Below are 26,490 nucleotides of genomic sequence, written 5' to 3'. Positions count from 1 at the left end.
AGCCCAGTTTCATGGAGCGGTGGCTGAAGCACACAGCTTGCCTTCTGATGCTTGGCGGCTCCTTGGCAATGCTAGTTCCCCGTGTGTAACATGCTATTTTCAAGATGATTCCCTCCAATGGATTGCAGTAAACAGCCTGCTTCGAAACACTGGAAAGTTCCTGAATCAAGAAGTGGCACTCGGAAGCCAGCAGGCTGTTTCTACGTCGCGCTTAAGAAGGACATTAAGACCCGTGGTTGAGAACTGTCAATTAAAGAAGGCTCTTTAAAAAAATCATTGCTGTCTTAGGACTCCCCATTAATCGGCAGATAGAGCTTGGCGCTTAAGGCCTGTCTATGGAGAGCTAGCTGGGTTTTTGCTTGTTGTAATTATGTAGCATTTTGATGAGGCACTGGGCACCATAAAATGAACTCACAGCAAATTAAAACATTTTTTCTTAAGTTTGTTAGACATTATAATTTTAATCTCACCATCTACTATTTATATATTCCAATCTTGCTATCTAAAATGTTCAACATAATAAAAAGGCACCGATGGAAGGCCTGAGACTTTTTTTTTTATTATTAAACTTCTGAATCCTTTTGTTTTGAAGCCAAAATATTCTAGCACATCTATAATTGATTGCTCTCTGAGAGGAAAGAACACAGATATTAGTTATTTCTGATAGTACAGACCATCAAATTAAACGTGATGCATGCTGGTGGAAGTCCTAGCTCCAGAGAGTAAATCACTCTCCTCCATGCTAAGAGCGCCCTGAAGGACGGGCTGAGAAATACGGCGATTCCAAGCTCTGTTCATCTGCCCTTCGCAGCACATCTAATGAACTTCATCACAGCAGGTCCTCGCTCATCACCTTCTGAGATACAGAAGGGAGGCCCCTGAGAAGTGTAGTATCCTTCTAATATTTTTCAGACTTTCATTTGCACATAAAACAGGACAAATGCCCTGGAATTCCATTAACATTTCTGGCAAATCAGATAATCAAATTGCCTGGTTTTCTATTACTGGAAGTCGAGACAAGCTTTTCTGCTGCCACGGGAAATTCACTGAGGTCATCCCTCTGAGACGCGGGCTAAATTCTATCTGACCCTCCTTTTCTAAAGCTGCACAGTGCTCTGCTTATCCTCTACATAATATGATGCTCAGAATATTTTTTCTAATTATGACATTTATTGATGTGTGTGTGTGTGTACGTGTATCAGAAAACAACCTGTAGAATTCTTCTCCTTCCATTATATAGGACTCGGGGATCGAATTTGTGTCACCAGCCTTCATAGCAAGTGTTAACCCCCAAAACAAAAACATATTCATGGCTATCTTCAGTATCACCTTATACATCATTGAACTTTTTTTTTTTTTTGATAAGTGAAGGAGACCAAGCAAGACATAGTTGACAGTTTGAATCTTGAAGGTACACCCCATTTATTCCTTAGAAACTTATGAGCTGTTAGTTGGATCATATCTTGAAATCAAATCAAATAACAAAGAGTATGTTGCTTCTCCCTTCAGAACAAGTTTAAATGAGGACTTCCAGGGGACTCTAGGAGCCAGCTCCCATGGTCATTCTGCATTCACTGGACAGGATGACATGACAGCCTGCTAAGTTTAAAGATAAAAGCCAGCCTGGTCGGCAGCCATGCTCTGAAGCAGGATTACAGGTTAGCTTAGGGGTCCCCAGGTGAGGATTCTTTAGTGACTCCTTCAGGGTCTTGCAGACGAGTGGCTATTTGAAGACCCATGTGTCACGGTCTCTGGGTTCTGAAAGAATGTGTGTGAACAAGAGCTGAGCTGGCCCTCATCAGTGTCTTTTGTGGCAGAGAGACATAAGGCAGGGAACCGCTGCCTCCTAGGATGTGGGGCTCATGTACTGGCATGCAATGTAGCCCACACCAAACCCACCCATTCAAACGTGCTACCTTTGGAATAGAGCAGCAGGCCCTCTAGTCTGGCAGCCTAGGGCAGCAGGAGACAGCTACCTATCACAAACCATCTTCAGTCCTGTGTCTCTCAGAGCTTTAGAAAGCCCCCAAACCTATTTTTCTCCTGGAGACAAGGAATACATGTTAAGACTTACAGAGAAGTCCTAAAATTAAATGTGGGTCGCCCCCCTCCCCCCCACCTTTCATCTATTAAAAAATCCACAGGGCAGCTCATCTCAACAAGGACACTGGCCTCTTCAAGTAGCCAAGCCTCTCCTGAGAAAATCTCAAGCCTCTGACCTGGGTAGGCATGGAAGGGAAAGGAGTGCAGTGAGAGGAGGCAGGCACTTCCAACGCCATCATAGATGGGGGACAAGGACCCGGCGCTGTGCCATGTCCAGCACTTGTCTTGGAGGCAGCTGACAAGCGGACGACGGCGTTTCACAGGGAGGCAGAAGGGCTTGCAGCAGGTATTTCTCCCCAATCACTTCTCAGAGTTTACACTGAAGGACACTTAATCAAGCTCTCACGCTATGTTCCTTTAATCACCAAATGATAGTTAATTAGTTATCACAGAATCAGAAAAACACTTATGCAGAAGGAGACATGGAGAGACAGTGGTTCCTAGGATCGGACACCTGCAAGGAGCTTATTCCAGTGCCTCTGAAAACGATCAATACACACCGGCAGGTAATTACAGATCTCCCCTTCTGTTCATTCTTCAAAGGTTTTAAAAATGGCCCTGCGTCATAAGGGAACCAAAGAATTTTATGGAGAGGCTGTGTGTCTTAATGCCTTTGGAGTCTGGCTATTTCTCTTAAGAAACAGCCAGGAAAACAAAGAATGTATATTAGATTCCTGCTTAAATCTAAAATGTGATCAAAAAGTGCTATGACTGTTTTTTCATATGCGTTCTTAAAAAGAAGGTAAGTGGAGATCTCCCACGCTCACCGCCCAGGAAGGCTGGGCCTGACGGAGCGCTGCAGTCACTGAGTACAGCACAAGTCCATAAGCAGACAGACTGGTGACAGAGAGGGCGAGGAAGACATGAACAGAGTCTGTCCTCATCCTGTGGTCAGTCATTCCCCCCACGTGACACAGGGGGGAAGGCAGCTGGAGAGGCCGGGAGCTGCAGAAGAGAGCAGTCGTTGGACGGCACGGAGCAGTAGGGGCAGAGGTGTTTTCCTGCTGCTCATGTGCCACGACATCCAGGATTGACTCAACTCTTCAGAATCTATACCATCTTTCAGTGAAGTGAGACAGAAAGGGTCTCACATGGGCAGCTGTGTCCACATGAGCCAAGCAGTGCTGTTTCTGCTTATACAGAGGTGCTCAAAGTCTGACCTCTGGAAGGATAAACAACCTGAGCTGTTTTACAAGGCCTCGTTCAGGCCTGGTGTCGCCTGGGTTGCCATTCCATTAAACCCTCTCCACCTTAAGCATGTAGCGGAGGGGCATAGAGTAGTAACAATTGTTTTTAAAAGTTTTGACTGTTCAGTTAAGGACAGCTCTGAAAACACAATTTGGTTTGAAATTCAAGCTGTTTCATTTCCTATTTAATCTTGTAAATTTCCTTCCCTTACAATACCCGGGCTGGAAGGGCGCCAAATTAGGCCAGGAACAAATTTCCAGCAGCTTCACTTGGGCGCTTTATTTTTAGATTATATTAAAAACCTCATTAGGCTCCTGAGGGAGAATAGTGTGAGGCACTAACAGAGCAAGGGAAGATAGAGGAGGGAGAGGAGAGGAGAGCCGCTGTTAGTAAGGTAGAGGAGGGAGAGGAGAGGAGAGCTGCTGTTAGTACACAAGCACTCGAAAATCAGTTGGTCCGAGCTCTCTGGAGGAGCCGAGAGAAGCTCAGCGAAGGACAGACGGATGGACGGGTGCTGGGCTCCCTCTCGCCCCAGGCAGGAAGGACTAGTCAGGCTTGTCACGGAGGCATATGTCTTTATTACCATTTCCAGATGGGATGCAGAAGGGAGAGGGAGAAGGAAGGAAGGAAGCTGTGAGCTAAGCGCTCCGTGCTCCTGCACAAGATAAATGGGCTTCAGAGGTTCCTGTGGACAGGCTGAAAACTGGGTGGGCACACAGGAGACTGGGCACAGGACTAAGTGAATACTGAAAGGAATTCAGAAGTTATTAATGTATTTACATAATTTATAATTTTTAAGCAATGGTCTCATAAATATAGACTACAAATTTACATATGCTAGGCAGCTCACAGTTGTTTTTCCCACCAAAACAAACTGGGCAAAAAACAAAAAAACCAAAACAAACCATAAACAAAAAACAATCTCACCAAAAGATTCATTTGCTTTGTCCTCTCCTTTCCTCTCCTCTCCTAAGCCACTGCCCGTCAGTTTAGACACATGCAACTCAACTGGCTCCAGGTAGCTTCTGTACCCCATCGCCTGGAGCATGAGAGCTTCTGTAGAAAGGTGACCATAACTAATGTGCGTGGGTTCTGACACATACAAGGTCAGAAGCAAACCCAAGGTGAACCGGCAGCCACTGTGTGGCAAAGTGCTTTAGAGATGGCGGAAGCTGTCCTAGGAACACCCATCCCTCTACTTGTGATCATTTCCCACATCTTACTGATACGACTCTGACACTAGAGACGAGGACCAAGGAGATGACCATCCCCACAGCTTTTCCCTTATATCCATGAAAGTGCTCATTTCCCTTACAAATAACACATGAAATCCTGACCACAGAGGCACCAGCAATTCAATCCTACCATCCATAGCCATACGTCAGACGCTCCTTTCAGCTGGGTAAACAGCCAAGGGCATGCATGGTCCCTTTGCACGCCAGAGTCCACTGACAGAAGTGTGCAGACACAGACACCTGCTGCAGTCTTCCAAGAGAACCCAACAGCCGGTTCTCTGAGTCCTTTTTGCATAAAGAGCATGAGGTGGCGTCCAGTGGCAGGGCACGGCTCTCCTGCAGCCTCCAGGACCACCTGCTTCTTCCTCAAGGTCAGGCCCTGGGTCGTCAGCAGCAGCTTCGCTTTGGCTCCGATGGCTGTCTTCGGAGTTTGAAGCCCTTGCCGCCAGACGCTGGGTTGGCATCAGTGGATGGAATTCTTCGACCTGCAGCAGAGTGAGAGAAAGAGGGAACGCGTGCCTTCTCAGACACGATTTGGCAACACCACACAACAGTTTCATCAAGGTCAGTTCATCCAGGTAAGACCAGGAAGATGAGCAAAGTGACAGGGCAGAGTATCCCTCTTCACCTGACCCACAGTCACCTAATGCTGAGCCCATGGGGCAGCGGCCACAGCACCAGAAGCCACAAGTCTTTCAGATGTTACCAGTTCTTAAACTAGCATCCTATATTTCTACTCTAGGATACAAACAAGGATGCCAAACAGCAGCTAGTAAACTTTTTAAATATAAAAATTAGACTGTTACACCCCCCCCTCCCCCAAGGTCTCACAGCACACAGCACACTGCTACTATTGCTCTGAGAAGCTGAGCATGCTCACTGTCTCCTAGACTAACCATTTCTCTACTGATGGGTGTCAGTCCCAAGCAACTGTGTGTGTGGATTACAGAACAGGAAGAGAGGAGCCAGGGCCCAACCCTACCCCAGGGCATTTACCTGTATATGCAGCACATTCCCACTGACTACCTAGTACACATCACCTAGTAATTCCCACTGACTACCTAGTACACATCACCCAGTAATTCCCACTGACTACCTAGTACACATCACCTAGTCATTCCCACTGGCTACCTAGTACACATCACCTAGTCATTCCCACTGACTACCTAGTACACATCACCTAGTCATTCCCACTGTCTACCTAGTACACATCACCTAGTAATTCCCACTGTCTACCTAGTACACATCACCTAGTCATTCCCACTGTCTACCTAGTACACATCACCTAGTCATTCCCACTGACTACCTAGTACACATCACCCAGTCATTCCCACTGACTACCTAGTACACATCACCTAGTCATTCCCACTGACTATCTAGTACACATCACCTAGTCATTCCCACTGACTACCTAGTACACATCACCTAGTCATTCCCACTGACTACCTAGTACACATCACCTAGTCATTCCCACTGTCTACCTAGTACACATCACCTAGTAATTCCCACTGTCTACCTAGTACACATTACCTAGTCATGTTTGATTGACAGGTGCTGCCAAGCTGCTTTCTACAGAGCTGTGGCATTTTCTCTTTTATGACATCACAGGAGAGGGCAGGCTTCACTTTCTGGCTCTGTGAGGCTAACTCAACCTGAAGAAAACCCTTCCTTCCATCACTTTCCACCCACTTGGATGACACGACTCAAGGCTGCTTGTACAAAGGCTTTCCTGCCCTTCCCCTTCTGAGCTATCCAAAGACCTCAAATTCCAGCAGGACATCAGGGATACTGGTCTTGTTTTCCATGTGACTGGCATCCTCCAACTGGACCCTGAGCCCTCAGTCTTGCTTGTTTCCACTGTGACATTCTCAGGTCTAGTGGCACAGCACTGGGGAAAGACTTTCTGTTTGTCTAAACCAGGAAAACAGACAGGGGCATCTTCAGGAAGGCTGAGGGACAATCCCTGACAACTCTGTGGGTATGGCTGCCAAGCAAGCCCTGTGAGCTGTAACCTGTGTAGACAGGACACAGTATCACTTCTACATGGGCAGAAAGTGTTCTCCAATTTTCCAAATGTGTTGCAAACACTGCTGTGAATAAATTACAGATACAGTTAACAGTCTCTTGAAGGTTATTGTCATTATGGTTTTCTCAACAAATGGAAACGGAAATACAGCTGGTACCACAGAAGCAATTGAAATGTGACAAAAGATTTTTAAACAAGTGTTTTGGAAGAACGCAAGAGACATCTTTATGGTCTGGGCACAGCCAAAGGTTTCTGATGCAGGAGCTATGCTGACCATAAAGGAAAATAAGGACACATTGAATTCAGTTTAGGTTAAGCAGCCAGTTCATTGGAGGACTGATTCAGAAATCAAAGTCAAACCAAAAGGAAGGCATTTCCAACATAGTCAACCAGGGCTGACATCCAGAGTTAAGGCATGAGTCATCAGGAAGGCAGGTGCTGACTCGGTAGAAGGCAGGCAAGAGGGTAAGAATGCTGGAGAGAAGGGTGCCAGCTATCGTTCAGGTGCTCAGCTTCAAGGCAGACATGGGAATGCAGGTCCTGCTCTCCTACAGACTGACAGAAGAGATCTCATACACCACTTCTGTGGGAAGCAGCTGGCACAACTACGACTCTACAAACTGTTTGGCAGTAAAGTCACAACGAAGACATGCAAATCTAAGGACCCAGCAATCTTTCTCTTGGGTGCAGAGATGCCAAGCAAATGCATCCAGATGTTCCCCAGAGGACACAGGGTGTTCAACAGTGCAGCCGGCAATTACCCTAAATCGGAAACAACTGCCCAGTGTCTGGTTAACAGCAGAAGGGAAACAGTCCCCATTTCTTCCTCTCCCAACTGTGAGTTCTGACACTAACACATACCAGCCACACGTCTGTATCTGCATTTGTCGCTGCATGGGATGTACAGACAGTCTAAGCATGGAATATAAAATAAGAAGTCAGATACAGAGTGTACATAGGGCTGGTAATGTAGCTCAGTTGAAAGAGCACCTGCCTAGCACATATGAACTCCTGGGTTCATCTTTATTTTTGTTTTATTTTCCTAGCATGGTCCAGAGCATGAGGCATGACGGTACAAGTGTATTCTAGGAGTTGGGAGGAAGAGAAAGGAAGCTATCAAGGTCCCCCTCAGTCATAGAATGAGTGTGAGGCCAGCCTGGGCTACAGAAGATGAAGGCAGCAGAGGAGATATAGCAGTAAAGTGCTGGCACAGCCTTTAATTCCAGCCCTTGGGAGACAGAAGCAGGTAGATCTCTTTAAATTCAAGGCCAGCCTGATTTAAAGAGAGAGTTCCAGGCTAGCCTGGGCTACATAGTGAGATTCTGCCTCAAAAAATAAACAAACAAAACCCCCAAATAAAACATGGGAAACAAAAGCAACTAGCAGGATGGGTTATCCTTTGGCTGTGTTCTGAGACAATGCATTGTTGCCTGTATGCTCCTAAACTGCCCTTTCCTGTGTGTACGTTATGCTCCAACCCAAAGCCTGTATGCCAGGTACATGTTACCTTACAATACTCACTGAGCAAAAAATAAAGATGACTTCTAGCTCTGTCCAGTTTCCACCTGCCTGGCCATGTTCAGTTCTTCTCAGTTATGGTATGTACTATCTGTCTGTCTGTCTGTCTGTCTCTCTCTCTCTCTCTTTGCAGTGCAGGCAACTGAATCCAAGGTCCTGAACATGACAGCAAAGTCACTACCACAGGGCTGTATCCTGCTTGCTGGGTTTTGGTATAAGGATTTGTTGCTCATATAGTCCAATACATGTTTATTTTCAAAACTAGAAAAAGAACCCACAACAAAACCAGGAATGGATGCAACAGATGACACGCTATATGGAGACACTCAAAAAAGTGTGAAGACTATTGACAAAACTTAGACTGCCTTTCAAGAATGACCCAGGCTAACCCTGAAATAAACAGATGCTTCAGTGAGCCAATGGCAGGCCACACTGGCTGTCTGATATCTGCAAAGGACTCTAGAAAGGTTTAAATTAATGGCCAAAATGAAACAATGAAACACATAAATACAAATCCACATCTCTGAGCCATCTAAACTATCACAGGTATGTTCACTCATAAATTCTATTAGTTGGAAGGCTGAGGCAGGGGACTTCTCTGAGTTCAAGCCTGAGCTACAAAGTTAAGACTCTTGAGACCCTGTCTCAAAAGAGCAACACAAAATGAAAATCAAACAGCTCTGATCTCCAGACCCCAGAGGGGCCCACCTGCTGCGATCGCAGGCATGGGTGCTACAGGGCTGCTCCCCTGGGCAGGCCCTGTATGGTTCTGGTGGCTCCTGCCATTCATGACTCTCACCCTCACCAAGGCCAAGAGTCCTTCTAGCTTCCAGCTACTTTGGATGGCGACCTAAGGGCAGTTAATGGGTACAGAGGCACGATGCTTGCGTGACTACTCCCTATCCGGGAGCTGGCTATGCTGAGTGAAAGCAAACAATCCCGCTCTTGCAGGCCTGTACTGTCAGGTTCAGCTCCCACCCCACTGCCTCAGAGACGCTCCCCAACCGCCTTCCCTCATCAGGTCTCAGCTCCCAGTTCTTCCCCCAGAGGGGCTTTCTGGGACCGTCTGCACACATTCTTACATCTACTACAATTGCTTTCTTCATATCTCTTATTATTATGTGAAATGACCCTATTTATCTGGAGTTCACTGCCTGACTCCTTCAACAGAACACGCGCTCTCAGAGAGCAAGGGCTGTGTCTATCTTCTTTAGGCTGATCCCTTGAGTCTGGAACAGTTCCCAATAAACATTTTGATGAATTGGAATGAAATGAATAAACACAGATGTGATCTACAGAAAATCCCAAGGCTTGAGGCAGCCTCTTCTCACCTACCGTCAGCCTGTTAACACTCTGAGGGAAGAGAAGGGGAGAGGACTGACCCTTCCATTGCTGAGGACTAGTTTTGGAGGTTTTCTTACAAACAGATCCTACATACATTTCATTTCTCTTGAGGTATTCTGTGCTTTTATTTTAGAAACTGTGAGTACTTTTAATTCTGTGTGTCTGCATATAGGTATGAGCACCAAAGTACAGCTGCACAGAGGTCAGAAGGGTCAGGTCCCCTAGAGCTGGAGTTCCAGGTGGCTGTGAGCATGATGTGGGTGCTGGGACCAAACTCAGGTCCTCTGGCAGAGCTGCATATGATCCTAACCCCTGCGCCATCTCTCCAGACCTGACTTTGTTCATTTCTGATGGTTCTGGATGAGTGAGTGACTGAGACATATGTAGACGAGGAGAGCACAAAATGGCTTAGGCACTGAGAGGCTTTCTTTCTGGAAAGATTATCTCACAACACCCAGAAACCCCACATGACAGACACTGGCCGTTCTCATCTGCTTAAATTTCCTTTCGTGGACAGTCTCAGAGACTACACCAAACAAGCTGAGATTCTAACCACAAAGAGAATTCTGTTTGTGTTTGCCCCGAACAGAGGAAACCCACAAGATGCAGAGATACTTACTAATTTCTATAAAGAGTTCATTTATGTTTATTGCATTTTTTGCGCTGGTCTCTACAAAGATGGCATGAATGGAATCTGCGTAGTCCTTAGCATCTCTCTCCATGACTTCTCTGGAAGGCAACAACTGCGAGTCAGAGGTTCTGCCCCTTAAGACCCCCCCAGCCCCCATGTAAGCAGTCTTTCCAGTTACATGATCTTCCTGATAAGGTTTTATATAACCTCTATATTAAACACCCCTCACCCCCCCCTCCCCCCGTCCCCCGTCCCGTCCCCCGGGAAAACAAAGCCAAGGCCCTTCCTTTGGGAATCAGATGTGATACAGAGAGATTGTCGATAAAATGGACTTTTTGTATTCAGGTGCTCTGTGTCACAGCAGCCTGGGGAAGCAATGATCTCAGATAACGTCATGTGTGATAACACTAATGTTAGAGTAAATCACGCACCTGTCTACATGTAATATAATTAACTCCAAATGCCTTAAGTTTTCATTTTAGCTTGGAACTTCAGGGCCAACCATGTAACACAAGAAATTTTTCAATGTCAGAGATAAAATAAAAGCTAGACTCTTACCCTGGATGTGGCTCATTAGAAAAGGAACACATAATCAGCCCGGGAATCTCGTCTAAGAACTCACCTGACATCAGTAAGATCGCACTTGTTCCCTGCGATGGCAACGACAATGCTGGGGGGGCCGTGCTGGCGGAGCTCTCTCACCCAGTTCTTCAGAGTTGAAAACGTCTCCTGCAGTGTGAAAGGAGAGTAGCTAGAGGCCTGAGCAATACATGATGGCAGCTAAGAAGAAAAGAATAAAGTCTTACTTCTTTTGTGATGTCGTAAACGATGATGGCTGCTGCTGACCCTCGATAGTACATTGGTGCCAATGCACGAAACTGCAGAGGGAAAAGAAGCAATGAAACTGGATGGTCAGGGAAAGATGTCCTTTTAGCAGACTTTGAAGTCCATTATCCCTGCACAAAAGGTAATCTTTCTCTGAAGCCACAGAAGATGCCATAATGCTTTACAGCAAAAGAACCCATAATTACCAAAGGCAAAGACAGACTGTAGTGCAGGAATGTCTCTGAAGACAGTCTAGAAAACAGCTTCATAGGAATTGAATATGGGGCAATAAACAAATGTTTCAGCTAAAAAAGCTTTTTAATTGAACTCAATGTAGTAATTCCCAAATTCATTTGTTCAATAGTCCTTTAAACTTTGGCTTCCCAAACTAAGGAGATAAAAACATGCCGTAAATGGTTCTCCCGAGAAGTGGCTGCATTACTGGGTGTCAAAGAGATCACACTGTAATCTAGACATTGATTGTCCTAGACATGAATGCACATTTAAATTCACTGCTTGAATGAGTTTGCAAGTTGCTTTTCTGACATCTCCATGCATAGGTCTCATCTCTCTCACAATGTCACAATGCAAGCACAGTCTCTGCCGCCACTCTCCATCACTAGAAGGATACAGAGGCATAAGCAAGGGTATCCAATGGCTACTTCCCTGGACGCGAGTGGGATGGAAAATGTGAAGCTCTTTCCTCACTCAAATCTGGCTCTTGGGAAAATGACCCAGTGTGGTGTCGTCCCCCCACCCCCACCCCAAGGATCACACTGTCATTTTCCATCCTGACTTTGAAGCTTGGTCCCCAAGAGTAATCCATGTACTGCATCCTGCTCCCTTTGTGGTGACTGGGTAGTAGGCACTCTCCTCAGAGAGCACTGGGTGTACATATAAAACACACACAGCATCCCTCTGTCTCTTGTCTCTGAGACCCTTCTGATAAAGTAGTGACATCTGCACTGCAACGCCCATGAGGGAAGATACGTGAGGTCTGTCACATGGCACTTTTGCCACCTCTGCCCACTCAGTGGGGTGCTTGGTTCTTTTCATCTAAGAATGTATCTGCTATGTCTAGACACAGGTCTAGGGGTTTCTTGCAAATTTGTTCAATTTTTAAAAACTGCTCCTGTTCCTTTCTCCTTCCCTTCTACAGTAAGTTTGGTATTCCCAGCTGGTCTTGAATTCATGATGTAGCCAAGGATGACCCTAAACTGCTGATACACCCACCTCAATCTCCTAAATGAAGGGATAATGGGCATAAGCCACTGCGCCCGGCTTCTGTGGTGCTAGGGATCAAACTCTAGGCTTAGTGTGTCCCGCCCTAGACCCCTTCTCTTAGTTCTTTAGGCATACTTTCCTGCATTACTTATTTGGTGGCTGTTCTCAAAACTGCAATTTAACTTTCTCTAGTGCATTTCTATTTTGAATGCATGCTTCCTATAAAACAGCCGAACCTTACATGAGCCTAACCTTATCTATTAGAATCTTGCATGATTGTAACCTAGTCTATGTCACCACTCTGGCTGCTGCTGCTAAATGCTTCAAATCACACTAATAGAAGACCTAGCTAGCTGTCCAGAGGCCTGGCCTCAGCAGCAGTGCTCACCATCTGTTGGCAGGATTCCATGGCCGTTTCTGGAGCTGCTACCCAGCGCTCACTTTCACATCCCAAGATGACTTAGGTTTTGTATCTGGGAGATGGTTTTGGCAGATGGACTTGTTTGCACACCTACAGTGTGGTAGAAACTCTGCCCACTGGCTTGCCTCCACTGTTTCTGAGAAGGCAAGCCCACTCACATTGTTCTCTGGTATATAATATATCTCTGTTTGACTAGGGCCCTTGTCTTTAAAGGTTTGCTGAAACCCTTAGACTTGAGGGTCGATGTTTCACCAAAGTGGAAGAATTCAGCCATCAACCACAGGAACCCTGTCTTTATTCTGCACCCCCATTGCTTCTTCATCCCTTCTGGGCTTGGTGCTGCTGAGACTGCCCAGGCTTTCCTAGCCTCTCCTTCCCTGCTCTTGCCAGTGATCTGTTCTATTGCTCACCAGCCAGCTTTGCTTCTCGACACCGTGGCTTTCAATGTTAGCATTTCCATTTTATTCTTTGTGAACTTCCTTTCTGCACAGCTTCCCATTTGTAGCTGGTCTGCCATTGTGTGAACCTTTGGACAGATTTAAAAGGCCTGCTTTCAACTCTGGTCCAGGTTCTCATCACAGGGTCAGCCTCTGTTCTCCATTCCCCACACATGTAACAAATGACAGCATACTGGCCTGCTGCCACACTGTCATTTTGAAGAGTGGTAACTCTCATCATCTTGAGACTGATTTTGAACACTGTTAGGATGGCTATACTAGACTGGATCTGAAGGCCAGGACACCCTCTGTCTCTTTCTGAATGAGATGGTTAAGAACTTTATCAATGCCCTCTAATGTGTGGACTGGATTTAAACTTCAGCTCTGTTATAAGAGGCAGCAGTGAGTCTCTACTCAGTCTTGTTTTGCAATGTCCCCTCTGCACATTCACAAGGCTTGAGGAGGGTCCTCCTTTCTGGGTCGTATTTTTTCAGGGCTTGCTGCTCTTGTCCAGTTACTCTAGCATTCTCGGACATCTCCCATTATCATAATCTTTTTTTTTTTTTTTTTGGTTTTTCGAGGCAGGGTTTCCCTGTGTAGCCCTGGCTGTCCTGGCACTCACTTTGTAGACCAGGCTGGCCTCGAACTCAGAAATCCGCCTGCCTCTGCCTCCCGAGTGCTGGGATTAAAGGCGTGCGCCACCACGCCCGGCTCCATTATCACAATCTTAAAAAGACATTTCCTGATTGGGCGGTAGTGGCACACTCCTTTAATCCCAGCACAGAAGTAGAGGCAGGCAAATTGAGTTTGGGGCTAGCCTGGTCTACAGAGTGAGTTCTAGGACAGCCAGGGCTACAAGGAGGAACTTTGTTTTGAAAAACAAAAACCAAACAAACAAGAGACTCTTCCTGCTTGACTCTTTGCTACCCTGTTCCCTAGTCCTGAGCTGGGTGCCCTGTGAGGCCTGATCCGGGCCTGTGTTTGCTGCTTCAGCCTTGCCCACTGGTTGTTTCAAACAGCGACTTTGTAAGTATTACCCAGCATTTATTTATAAGCCAGGAAGGCCTGTGAGAGACAGACCCCCCTGCTGTTCTGACGAAACAGCATCAGCTCTGTGGCCTCTCACTTCTGGCACAGGATTACTGTACAGTATAAGCACAGACAGTGAACAGACAAAAATGGCTGTGCTCCAAAAAACTGTATTTACAAGAGTGGGTACCTGGTTCAACATGGCCCTCGGCCAGCCAATACCAGCTCTAGATGCTCCCAAGCTGTCCTTGTTCTAGTTGATGCACTTACAACTGCTTATGTGGTACTGTGAAAACGGACGGTCTTCATGCTATACTGACCTCTGTGGAACAGTCAGCCAGAGGGAATACGAGTTGTGAATGTGGCCATAACAGATGTGCCACACTGGGGATGTTGCCCTGCACTCATGGTGGACTTCATGACATACATTCATGAGTGCCATCTGTGTGTGTGCTGGGGTAGAGGAACAAGATGAGCTCACTCAAATTGCAAACAATGGACAAAGCACTCATAAATGCTTAGTCTTAAGAAAATAAATACAACTGTGAAAACAAGTTTCATTTAACCGGCGTTTGAGAAACCCCGGGCTTAATGTTACAGTGAGGAGCTGACTTTTAGAGTTGGTGAGGAGACGGACAGCCTGGTGAGCTGCTTCCGCTAGGAATTTGCAAGCATAACACGGGACCTTTCATTTCACAGTGGACTCTCCCAGGCCTCATACAAACAGTCACTTTGAAAAAACATCTGAGGGCTCTGGTCTGTTTTCCTAGGTGCTTATTAACCTTCTGATATACAAGCTACATGAAAAGGAAGGCACTTCCTTCCTTTTCATGTAGCAAGCTCCCTCAAACAAGGACTCACATACCATTCAATTCTTACTTGCTTTCATCAACTTAGTGAAATCACTCTGCGATTCGTGGGAACTTGACAGAAAAGTCATCGTTCAGAACTACGTGTGGCAACAGATGTGAGGGTCAAATGGAGAGGACGCCTGTTCAGTTCATGAAAAGCTTTTTCATTCTGCAATGATTTGGGGTCCCCACCAACAATCTCAACTCCACAGAGCTTAGCAGTAAACATGCTCACGTCAGAGACTCATCACTGGAGCCATGTGCGACCCACAGGAGGCAGAGACAGTCTGTTCTCATCTGTCACAAGGTAGACTACCAAGCAGCTGACAAGAATAGTAACATTGAAGCCAGGTACCAGGGGCTTCGAGCACCAAAAAGGCAGTCCCTGCCTCTCAGAGACCACAGTCTAATACAAGACAGAAGAAAAAAAAGTGACAATCTCATGGTTGAGGGCAAGCAAACACTGTGCAGGACACAGAGGTAATCTGCTGCTACCCAACTAACTCCTGGGCATTAGCTTGCCCTCAGGTACTGGGACACACACAGCAGTAAGCAAAACACTGCAGGCACAGCTCCCAATATTCCTATCTCAGTGAGAGAAGCTGTTAATAAAGGTGGACAACCAAGCAGACATTACAATTTGTAATGAGTGTCTTAGACATGAACAAGGGCAATGACAGAGAATGAACCTGAGGCACTGCTCAGGTCCAGGGAGGCACAGAGAACCCTGAGGTTCTGAGGTACCATTCTGTCTGACACCAATAGCTGGTAAGAAGCCTGTGAGTGCTAGAGGAGGCATGTGCTAGCGAGAAAGGCCAGTATATGTGACGGCCTGATGGCAGGTATGTGTAAGGACCTGCATGGAGGTCAGCAGGCAGACAGAGCGGTGCAGCAGGACACATGGGCTTCATGGGTCCCTTTGAACACAGCTAGAGGTAAGGATCAGCAAGAAGACAGTAGAGTCTGATCATTGTTCCCCATAATGTCTGGGTTCTTGTGAATAGTGACATGGATCAGTACTGGGTGGAGAAAAACAGGGACAGAAGTCAAAAGGCTACAGAACACTTGAGTGACAGTGAAGGCAGCTGAAGGCAGTGAGTGGAGAGCTGAAGAAGCAGATGGCCAACAGCTGCTGGGAAGAATGAAAGACAACCTCCAGATCTGATGCAAGAAGCATAGCTTTCTGGTAACATGGGTATTAGGACAGCTCCTCTCTGTGTGACAGAGGGAGGCTCCAAGGCTAGACAGTTACCAGGTGAAGGATAGGACAACAGATGACAGGATACAGAGCTGTATGTACACTGGAGAAGCACACAAGCTGACTGGCAGGAAGAGGCAGAGTGGAGTCCAGCCTTGAAGACCTAGCCCTGGATGAATGGCAATCCTTGAACTAACCCTGAAATCCAAGGCATTGTCCTGCACAGTGACACATGGCTATGCCATTCCTCTCCTGATTGTCTTCCAGCTCCAGGATGTCTTGGTCAAGCCCCCTGTCCCTGATCTGGCCTTTCAATATCTCCTGCCCAACCTTGGGTTGCAGGATGGTACTTCAGGGAAGGAAGGCCAGATTGTACCACTGAGCAGCACTATCTACTAAAGAGCCAACTGGAAGTGGGCAGGTAAGAGGCGGGCAAAAAGCAGGCAGTCACGGTCCTCAGGCTCCTGTGAGCACTTGAGTTATGTGGAGGGACATGCCTAGGCATTCCTTCCACTTTCATGATATAAAAAGCCACTATACGTGGCCACTATACGTGACAATAGAGCACGTGTGGTGCAGCATGGGAGCATCAAACACATGAGGGGGTAGCTGAAACCTAGGACTCAGTACAAGGGCACATCTATCACTCCTAGGGAAAGTCCACGTATCTGGCTAATGACACAGTCCTAGGGCAGCGTGTAGACACATCTAGTAGGCCTCTGGGAAGCAATGCCTTTGCAGGATGGAAGAGAGATGCTGACTGCCGTCCTAACCTCCATTCTAGATGCACACAGCCACCAACACAGAAGATGGCAGCTCTGATAAAGTGATACACAAGGTTCAAACTGAAGGCAGCCAACAGCAAGGCTGAGGCACAAGTTCTGCTCAAATGTGCACTGAGACACCAGTGTGGCGTCCTCCATTTGTCAGTTTCTCTGCCACACAGTATCCATGTTGTCTTAGATACTAGTGTGACGACAAACCATTTTTCTGATAATTTCTTGTGTACTTAGAGCTTAGGACAGTACCTCACACCTGCCAGGCGCTTTGTTTGGACAGAATCACCTGAAAACTAGAGCGTGGCTGAATGATGGGATGACTGCAGGGAACTTACCAGGGAAAGGGATGGAATGAGGCAGTGTGTATGTGTGTGTGTGTGTGTGCACGCGTGTCTTCTTCTGTCTCTGTTCCCATTACATGTCTATTCCTGTTCCCACTTCCTCAGATCTCATCCCACTGTACAGCTGTAGCTCTCCACTGGCTCTACCCTGTGGCGAGGACAGCCAGAGCTATGGACAGGCTCCCTGTCAGGCGTTTAAGTGCTCGTTGCAAGGCATTGCATTAGCTAATCCGTCCACTTAAACCTCAAAGTTTATATGCTGTAAAGTTCCCTCTTTTAGCTTTTAAAAGGCGGCTATAAATGAGCTGTGCCTAATTTTCCCTTTCTACCACTAATTCTCTTACATCTTTACTAGAGGACAGAGCCCCAAATCACACACTCTGTTCAAGGAACTTGATCAGGCCTGTTAGTCAGCATTTACTTTAAGACACTAAAAAGTATAAAAATGCCCTCAGTGCCCATTATCACTTTCTCCATCAGTGGACTTTGTGGCTCTAATTGAAAAGAAAAAGGCTGGCCCACGCAAATCGAAGTAAATGTGTCTCTGGTGCAAAGAAGTGAGGAATGGCAGACGACAGGGACGATGACAGTGTAGTTGGAGCTGTAATTTGGTTTGGGCCTCAGAAAAACATAGTAAATTAAAGAGTGACTTACTCGTTCTTGTCCAGCTGTATCCCAGATTAGGAATTTATGTAGCTCATTTTGGTACTGGACAGTCTTGGTCATAAAAGATGCCCTATAAAGAGAGACCTAAATGATCAGAACACAGTTATTTAACACCCGTGTCCAGCCCCAGTTGGAATCATCACTTAAGACTTAGCACTCAGGATCCCAGCTCCCCACAATATCCTCACCAGGTCCCTCTGGAGTGCTGAGGGGTAGTCAGATGCTGGCTGCAGCCTTTGCTGAAATAAAGCATTAGCCTCATCTGCCTGACAGAGGAGGAAGCCTAAGAAGTGCGAGACCCGTCAGTCCTGAAGGCAAGTGCAAGGCTCTGTCATTCAAACAGATGGGCATCATAAGAAATCTTTCTTAGAAATAGGACTGATTGTTTTTTTTAATCCTTGTGAGGCTGTTTGGGGTGTGTGCGTGTGCACTTATAAGGCAACCACTTTTCCTTGCTGACTGCTCACTGGCCCCATGAGAAGGTATCTAAAGACACTGTACACACATCACCACACCCCAGACACCTTGGGTTTCTCCCCCAGTTCCCCAGTTCTCAAACCATGTGCCACACAAATAGCTATGTAAGAACCAGGGCAACTTGAGCTCACGGAATTATGATGCTAACCCAAGTGGACAGGAGGCTTCTGGGACAGCTGAGCAGGGGGCGGTGACCTCTGTGCTGACCACCGTGCTGTGCTCACACAGGCTTCTCCTCTGAGGCAGCCACAGGACACTTCCCAGCCACGCTCACAGTCACAGTCACACTTGCTGTCTGTTATTAGGGGCGGGCCCTATACATTTTTCAGGACCTTGAGTAAAACTACTTAAGGAACCCCAAGGCCACAGAACAAGCCTGACACTCTCAATCTTGAGATGGAGGCCTGGAGCTATCCTCTGTGGAGTTCTTTGTTTTCAGACTCTGGTTCAAAGAACCTAGAAATAAATGGCCTTCTAGGGTAAACAGCCAAGGTGTGTGTGTGTGTGTGTGTGTTTCTTAAAGATGGGTTTCCCTTTGTAGCCCAGGCTAGTCTTGAATTCATGATCCTGCTTCAGCCTCTGAGTCAGCACGCCAAGCTTGAGTTGTACTCTTGAACTATACCCTAATCATGTGACCTAGACAATAATTCAATGGCTAGCTGTTCTCCCGCATTAATCCTGAGCCTTAATTACAGGCAATCTCCAGGAGAGCACATTAGAAGGACCGCTGGAAGACTACTGAGCTCCTCGAGTATCAGAATTCATGACCCAGCAGGCAGCCTCCCAAACCCCAGCTAAGGGTGGCGAGTAAGTGGAGAAGCAAATCCTGGCTATACACTACGGGTAGGCGCTGTCTGCCCCATGGAGCCCAGTCAAAGTTTTGTGGTAGAGGTTCTCCATAAAGCTCAAGTATTAGGAACTTTTGGTGAGTTACTCTGAATAAATCCACAACTAAACAGCAACAGGGCTCCTGACTTTAGAAAGACCACATGGCTTTGGAGAGGGTGAGGAGAGAAGGCACGTCTGTCTACATGGTGCTAATATTCAGAAATCGTTCAGTTGCAACAAGTCCCAGAAGCTTGCCACCCAGCTCTAAGCAGCGACACTGTGGTGTTATGTGACAGCAGGAACCAAGAGCCAGCATGTGGGAGACACGTATGGTGACTGCTGGACGGCCAGGCCAGGCCAGGCCGCATTCCTGCTAGACTGAAAGCTAAGGAAGATGCAGGGATCAAGAGCTGCTTCCTCACCCTCTGCACTCCTGCAAGTCCTCCCTGCCTTCCACCAGTTCCTTTAACGCAAACAGACCTCCTTGAGTCAGCACTGAGGTCTTCAACATTCAAGAAGAATGAGCCCCAGCGTCCCACACAGCCCCCACTGCACCTCTTCCCAGGTTCTTCCTCTGTAGCAGGGCACTGTCTGCAGCTGTCTTTTTGCTGTCCTGGAACTTAGTCAACATTTACTGTGGCTGCCCACAGGGTACCTGGAACTGCCATCGCCCCAGCATACAGAACAAAGTGCCACTCAAGCACTAGGGAAAGAGCGCAGGTCAGGGAAGGCTCTGCTCTAGCTTGGCCACAATGTGGAAGGAAGTGGTGCAGGAGGGCAGCGCTGCCTGCTGAGGGTTCTACTTGCCTCTGCTTAGTTAGCAGCCTCAACCCTTGTGCTAGCCACAGGCTTCAAGCAAAATCTGGGATAGCTGCAGACACTCACTGTGCTCCTCCCATTGAGGGCCTTTGCACTTCACTGCAGATGTCATAGGACCTTAATTGGGTGATTTGGTGCTCATTCATGTGTTGGCCCTCCAAGTCCCAGGCTGCCACTCTCTCACCTCTCCTCCTCTGAGCCCTTAAGATGTCTCTTTATAGTACCAAGCATCCCTGCTGATTGTAAGAGAGTGAAATCCTGACTTATCTCAAATCACTTTATATAGAGAGATTATTTATATATTTATATTTGAAAGTTTTTATATATAGATTTGTATATAGATATATAGATCACTGTGACATATAGATTGGGTGTCTCTCTATAGTAGTAACATCTAGACTAGTATCAGACTTGGGATTGATGCGGCCTGCTGCTTCTCGATGGCCCCTGCTGGGTTCTGGGTTAGTTACCAGGACGGAGCCTGCCTACTGGACTCAAACAACAATTTCTTGCCAAAGACACAGTGCAGTGTGTTGAGGATAAGACTCGCCATAACTTATCTAACTGACAATGGGGATACTTTACCACACTGGTCCTAACTTTCAGGCTGTCAGTCACAGGCTCAAAGCCTGCCTTTCACACCCTGTGACCTGTCTTTTATTAACTTGCATCAAATTTTGTGATAAGAGTTGTCTGGGTCTTCGTTTCATATTTGGTGTACACTCAAACCTCAGGCCCTGCAATAAATCCTTAAATCAAGCGCTAATCTTTGGGTGACTTTACTCCAATTTCCAGACATCACTGACTCCACTCTAGGGCCACTCTTCTAATGCTGAAGTTAAATGATGCAGAGGGTAGGATAACTGCAGTGTCTTGCATTTTGAAGAACAGGCGCTGGCTCCCTGCCATTCAAAGGATACATTTCTATTTCCCAGCCTGCCATTTACTCGTTTGAGAAGCTTATTTTTCACTACTAAACTGTCTCTTTTCAGTCTCCTCGGAAGATCTTATTACCTCTGTAATCTAAAGGCCCTACAACATTATTTCTTAAAGCTACAACACCTTTCATATGCTTCTCCATTTTTTCATGACATTCTAAAAATATGACTTCCACACACATCAAGTAGTCATCATCTTTGGTCAGAGCACCTGTTCCCAATGAAAATACTTGCAATAAAGTGTTTTAAAACCTTCTTTTCTCGCCGGGCGGGCGTGGTGGCACACGCCTTTAATCCCAGCACTTGGGAGGCAGAGGCAGGCAGATTTCTGAGTTCGAGGCCAGCCTGGTCTACAAAGTGAGTTCCAGGACAGCCAGGGCTATACAGAGAAACCCTGTCTCAAAAAAACAAAACCAAAAAAAAAAAAAAAAAAATTTTATTTTAACTTCAGCAACTTGCTTCTTACCTCGCTTGGATACAAATTTGCAATGGCGTCACTGCAGACTCCCTACTTTGAGACCTTTCTTGTGACTGGCACATGACGTGAAGTTACCTCTGAGGTGCATGCTGAAGATGAACAACTCAGCACACTGTCAAATGAACACCCTAGATCTCAAGGATAAATCTGCTGACAACACACTGCTAGACACATACTAAGACGGACATAGAGATGAACACAAATGACCCTCACAGCTCCTCCAAGAGAGATGAAGGTCTTGGGAAGGTAAAGGGTGGTGTAAGGAGCGTCTGGGGCTCAGGGATTTGCTAAACAGAGGGAACATCTATCTGGGGCAGCGTCTCTAAAGCCTACACGCTGCCTGTATGTGGTGGCCGATGTTTATAATTTCAACATTTGGGAGTCTAAATGCAGTTCTAGCAGAGGTCTTAGGGTACCCACACATGCTGTGCTGAGCACTCACCCTATAGCGATGGCTTTCTTACCATTGTCCACACTCATTCTCTGAGTCTAGCTGTGTGTAAGGGCTGCAGGTCACCTGCAGCTGCCACCCACTCCTACCAGTAGGAGCATAATACACTCTTCTCTAGGGTTGTGTTCATCCCCTACAAACTCTTTATATTCTCCACTTTGGTCACATGTTCAAAAATTTTTTTTTGGAAAATATTGAAAACCTAGGAAGATATTTATTTAAACAGGAAAATATCTAAAGAGTTTAGCCTCTCCTTTCATATACTTTCTATGAATAACTTAAAATGCTTTCATCTCATAAACAATAAAGTCAACAATGACAACACGCTAGTTGCTTCAGCTAAGTGTCAGCTGCTGTCATGCCCTCTTCCTGCTTGCTTGCTTGTGTGTAAACCTGGAGCACGACTGTCAGCTTCAGGACTGAATCTTCCCCATGTCTGGCCAGGGTCAGAGCCAGGACAGCCGGCTGGACCCCAGCTGGAGCACTGTGTGGCCTTCTTGCTCCAAACAGTTGACCTTCAAAAGTCTTGTACAAACACTGGTAGGCAAGAGAAATCAGATTATCTCCACCACCACTGAGAAACTCAACTGGGAGGGCTGGTCAGGGGACAGACACTTTAGAAGATCCTTACAAGGCTCTTCACAAAAGGGGTCATCAGCAGCCAGAGCCAGGCAGTGATTGTCTTTTTTGTGTTGGTTTGGCTTTGGTGTTTCGAGCATTAGTTTCTCAGTGTAGCCCTAGCTGTCCTGGAATTTGCTCTGTAGACCAGGCTGGACTTGAAGTCAAGAGCCAGAACTAAAGGTGTGTGTTACCGTGCTGTGGCGGCTTTAGAAGGCAATCTGAAGGTGGAAGTGGAGAGTGCAGCAACGGGTCAGGAGGATGGCAGAAGAGATCACAGCCAAGGCAGTCAGGCACTAGAAGCTGGGAACTGCTAGGAGGAACCAGCTTGGCTAACACCAAGGTTGTTAGGTTGATGAAACTGGTTTTAGACTTCTGATCTCCAGAACTACAGATGGAAACACCCGTGTTCCTCAGCAAGTTGCTGCTGTAATGTGAGGAGATAACACGGAGCTATCTGTAGAAGTTAGGAGGAGACTGCACATGGGCAGAAGTGACGAGCAAGCATATAAAGCGCATCGTGGAGGCAGAGCAGAGATGGAGGCCCGATGGCACCTGCAGCAGCCTGGCCCTGGCTCGAGCCGCCGAGGGGAGGAGCAGCTGTAGTGTTGTTAAGAGGCCAGAGAAGGTTTGAGCAGGGAGGAGACAGCTGGAGATGAGAGCATGCTGTGAGCTAGCGCCTCTCCACAGAGGTGATCTTTGTGCCCTGGCTGCTCTCTGTACAAACACCCTAACGAAAATCATCCCTGCTTTTTAGACCAAGCCTGATCCAAACAACAATGCTGGTAAAATCAAAACACTTGTCTGTTTCATGGACCAAGTTCACTTACTGGTGTTCCATCGGAACTCAACCATGTGCACTGCTTCAAAAGTCAGAGCTAGGAGCTGCACGCCCTTAATCCCAGCACTTGGGAGGCACAGGAAGGTGGATTTCTGAGTTCGAGACCAGCATGGTCTACAGAGTGAGTTCCAGGACAGCCAGGGCTACACAGAGAAACCCTGTCTCAGAAAAAAATAAATAAATAAAAAAACCCAAAAAACACAAAACAAAACAAAAAGATCACAGCTGGGAGTGGCCACTCTGACAGAAGGAAGACAGGATGCCGGCTGATGCGCTTACAAGGGGCACACACGCATGCACGCACCCACTCATGCACGTACTCACTCATTCACTCATGCACACACTCACTCACTCAACTCATTTCTTGGCCCTTAATGGCCCAGGATCTATATGACGGGCATTATAGGGCAGGAGACACAAGGATAGCAACTGGGGAATATTAAGCACTTTGAGAGCAAAGATGGGCTGGGGAGATGGCTTAGCAGTTAGGAGTACTGGTTTCTCTTACAGCGGACCCAGGTTCAGCTCCCAACCACCTGTAAGTCTAGTTCCAGGGCTGAACTCCACCATGTGAAATACCTAAGTTCAGGTAAGCACAAACATCCAGGATCCTGGACAAAGATGGATAAAGCCTGATAGGTGGAGGTGGAAGAAAGGGGCAGTTGGCTGTGACTGGTCAAAGGGCGGGCATGGTCTCAGCTTGTCTGAGGCAGCTTTTCAGGTGCTTGGGCACACATGCCATGATGGTATTTCAGCTGTTTCCAAATTGTAATGCAGTCCTCTGGCTACGGAACAGGTAATAAACAACTGATATGCTTCAGTTTATCAGTTTCTTCAGAAGCATCACAAGTTTATATGAGCATAGCAGACGCTCAGAACCTGCTTTCCTCTTCTGTGATCCTCCACACCGATGCTTTCACTCCACACCACACTACCTCACCTGAAAGAGTACGATCTGTATTTTCTTTTTAATTCTCTAAATTAATTTTTATTATCTCTGATGGTGAATTGGGAAAAAGAACTCGGAACTTAGAATGCAAGGGAAGGGGAGAACAAAGAGGAATAAGTGGCCGTGGGGCTTAGAGGGAGGGAGGTTAAACAGAGTTTCCTGCACTTCAAAATTGTGCTGACTGCCAATGACTTTTTTTTTTTTTAAAAACATATTTGCTTTTATTTATAAAATAAAGTAGTTACATTATTTCCCCCAACTTTCATGTACTCTTCCATGGTATCATTCTTTCTCAAATTTTTTTTCTTTTCTTTTTTATTAATATTTTTTATTATATATTTTCCTCAATTTCATTTCCAACGCTATCCCAAAAGTCCCCCATACCCCCCCCCCCACTTCCCTACCCACTCATTCCCATTTTTTTTTGGCCCTGGCGTTCCCCTTTACTGGGGCATATACAGTTTGCGTGTCCAATGGGCCTATCTTTCCAGTGATGGCCGACTAGGCCATCTTTTGATACATATGCAGCTAGAGTCAAGAGCTCCGGGGTACTGGTTAGTTCATAATGTTGTTCCACCTATAGGGTTGCAGATCCCTTTAGCTCCTTGGGTACTTTCTCTAGCTCCTCCATTGGGAGCCCTGTGATCCATCCAATAGCTGACTGTGAGCATCCACTTCTGTGTTTGCTAGGCCCCGGCATAGTCTCACAAGAGACAGCTACATCTGGGTCCTTTCGATAAAATCTTGCTAGTGTATGCAATGGTGTCAGCGTTTGGAAGCTGATTATGGGGTGGATCCCTGGATATGGCAGTCTCTAGATGGTCCATCCTTTCGTCTCAGCTCCAAACTTTGTTTCTGTAACTCCTTCCATGGGTGTTTTGTTCCCAATTCTAAGGAGGGGCATCGATCTGTATTTTCAAGCTGTTTCACTGCACTTTATACAATAATTAACAGTGTTAATGATGTGTTTATAAAAAGATAAAGAGAGAGGGGATATATTCTCTGGGGGTGTAGTCAGACGTGGGGTAAGGGGAGGCCTCAGCAGGCCCATGCTAAGGCATCCATTCCCCCTGAGGAACCAGTCACACGCCAGTATAGTATAGAATAAGAGTTTATTCAGGGCATTGGGAGGGGAGTTAAGAGGGTAGTAGAGTCAGAGAAAGGCAGAGAGCATGTGGAGAGAGAAGGGGGAAGGGGGGGGGGGGGAGGAAGGGAGCAAGAGCCCAAAAGAGCAAGAAAGGAACAAGAGATGGGGGAAGAGACACAGCAAGCAGTCCCCTTTATAGTGTGGGTCAGGCCTACCTGGCTGTTGCCAGGTAACTATGGGGGTGGAGTTTAGACAGAATGCTAACAGTCTAGGGAGCTCTCTGTAGGACAGAACCCTGGAAGTACAGTTGCTGGGCAAGACTGAAGGAGACAATCGCTGCACACAGGGTGAGAAGCAAACCTTCAAGGGAGTTTCCCAGCTTGGCTGATTAATTTTGATGCCATGTGCCATGAGATGAGTCAACTGACCTTCCTTTACCTCAACCATCTTGTGAAAGTGAGGAATAACTTCCCAGGTGTTTCCCAGAGGTTCATGTATTTAAAGCTTTGGCACCAGTATGACCTCACTGGGATGTGCACTGAACCTTTTGACAGGTAAAAAGGGGTTGAGGGTCCCTCACTTTTCATTTACTGTTTAGCCATGAGGTCCCGGAGCCTACCCTGCTGCACTCTCTCAGGATGCTGTGCTGCACAGGACAGAAGCAACACACAAGAGGGTCAACTGAGCATCCAGTGCAGCCTCCAAAACGATAAGCTAAAAGAACCACCCTTGCCTTTTGTAAATTAATTATCTCAGCAATTTTGTTATAGAGACAGAAAAAAAATGCCATTTTCTGTCCCTATAAAGATGGAGCTTTACAAAAACTGTAATCTATTGAGGTATAGTCTTGGTTAGCCTTGGGTATAAACTTGACACAGCACAGAAAAGTCTAAGTGAGAGTGAGGTCTTGAGTGAATATATATATATATATAATATACATATATATATTATATATATATAAGCCATCCCATCATCCTTAGGCAGTTAGAGCTGGGGTGTGAGAACACTGCAGAGGGGCTGAAAACATGCTCAGCTGTTGACAACCATCTCTCTTTTTTTTTTTTCTTTATTTACATTTCTTTCTTTTTTTTTTCCTTTTCCATCTCTTGTTCTTTCACAGCACCCTAGCTCAGTTCCTAATATTCCCAACAAGTGTAACTTTAGCTCCAGGGGCTGGGATACCTTTTT

At 46.5% G+C, this 26,490-nt stretch overlaps 1 protein-coding gene and 1 non-coding gene across 3 annotated transcripts in view; one reads left to right on the top strand and one right to left on the bottom strand.

The window, feature by feature from the left end:
• Positions 1-3,846: 3,846 nt before the first annotated feature.
• Rab22a (RAB22A, member RAS oncogene family) overlaps positions 3,847-26,490 on the bottom strand; it is a 42,351-nt gene continuing 19,707 nt past the window's right edge. Inside the window, exons 3-7 of one of the 2 annotated variants that reach the window (NM_024436.3) lie at positions 17,805-17,886; positions 10,852-10,923; positions 10,668-10,774; positions 10,034-10,143; positions 3,851-5,011 (exon numbers count right to left, since the gene is read on the bottom strand). In NM_024436.3, coding sequence (NP_077756.2) covers positions 4,914-5,011; positions 10,034-10,143; positions 10,668-10,774; positions 10,852-10,923; positions 17,805-17,886 — 469 coding nt within the window. In that variant the 3' untranslated portion in view covers positions 3,851-4,913. Of the gene's footprint in view, positions 5,012-10,033; positions 10,144-10,667; positions 10,775-10,851; positions 10,924-17,804; positions 17,887-26,490 lie in introns of both variants that reach the window. The other variant, XM_017316603.2, reaches the window with a different exon arrangement.
• Positions 4,885-5,003, top strand: Mir6340 (microRNA 6340). Its single transcript, NR_105758.1, has one exon. It is a non-coding gene; the product is annotated as a microRNA 6340 (primary transcript).

This window comes from Mus musculus, chromosome 2, assembly GCF_000001635.26.
Source record: "Mus musculus strain C57BL/6J chromosome 2, GRCm38.p6 C57BL/6J".
NCBI lineage: Eukaryota > Metazoa > Chordata > Mammalia > Rodentia > Muridae > Mus > Mus musculus.
The sequence above is the reverse complement of the archived record's forward strand: the minus strand, read 5'-3'. Positions and strand labels throughout refer to the sequence as shown.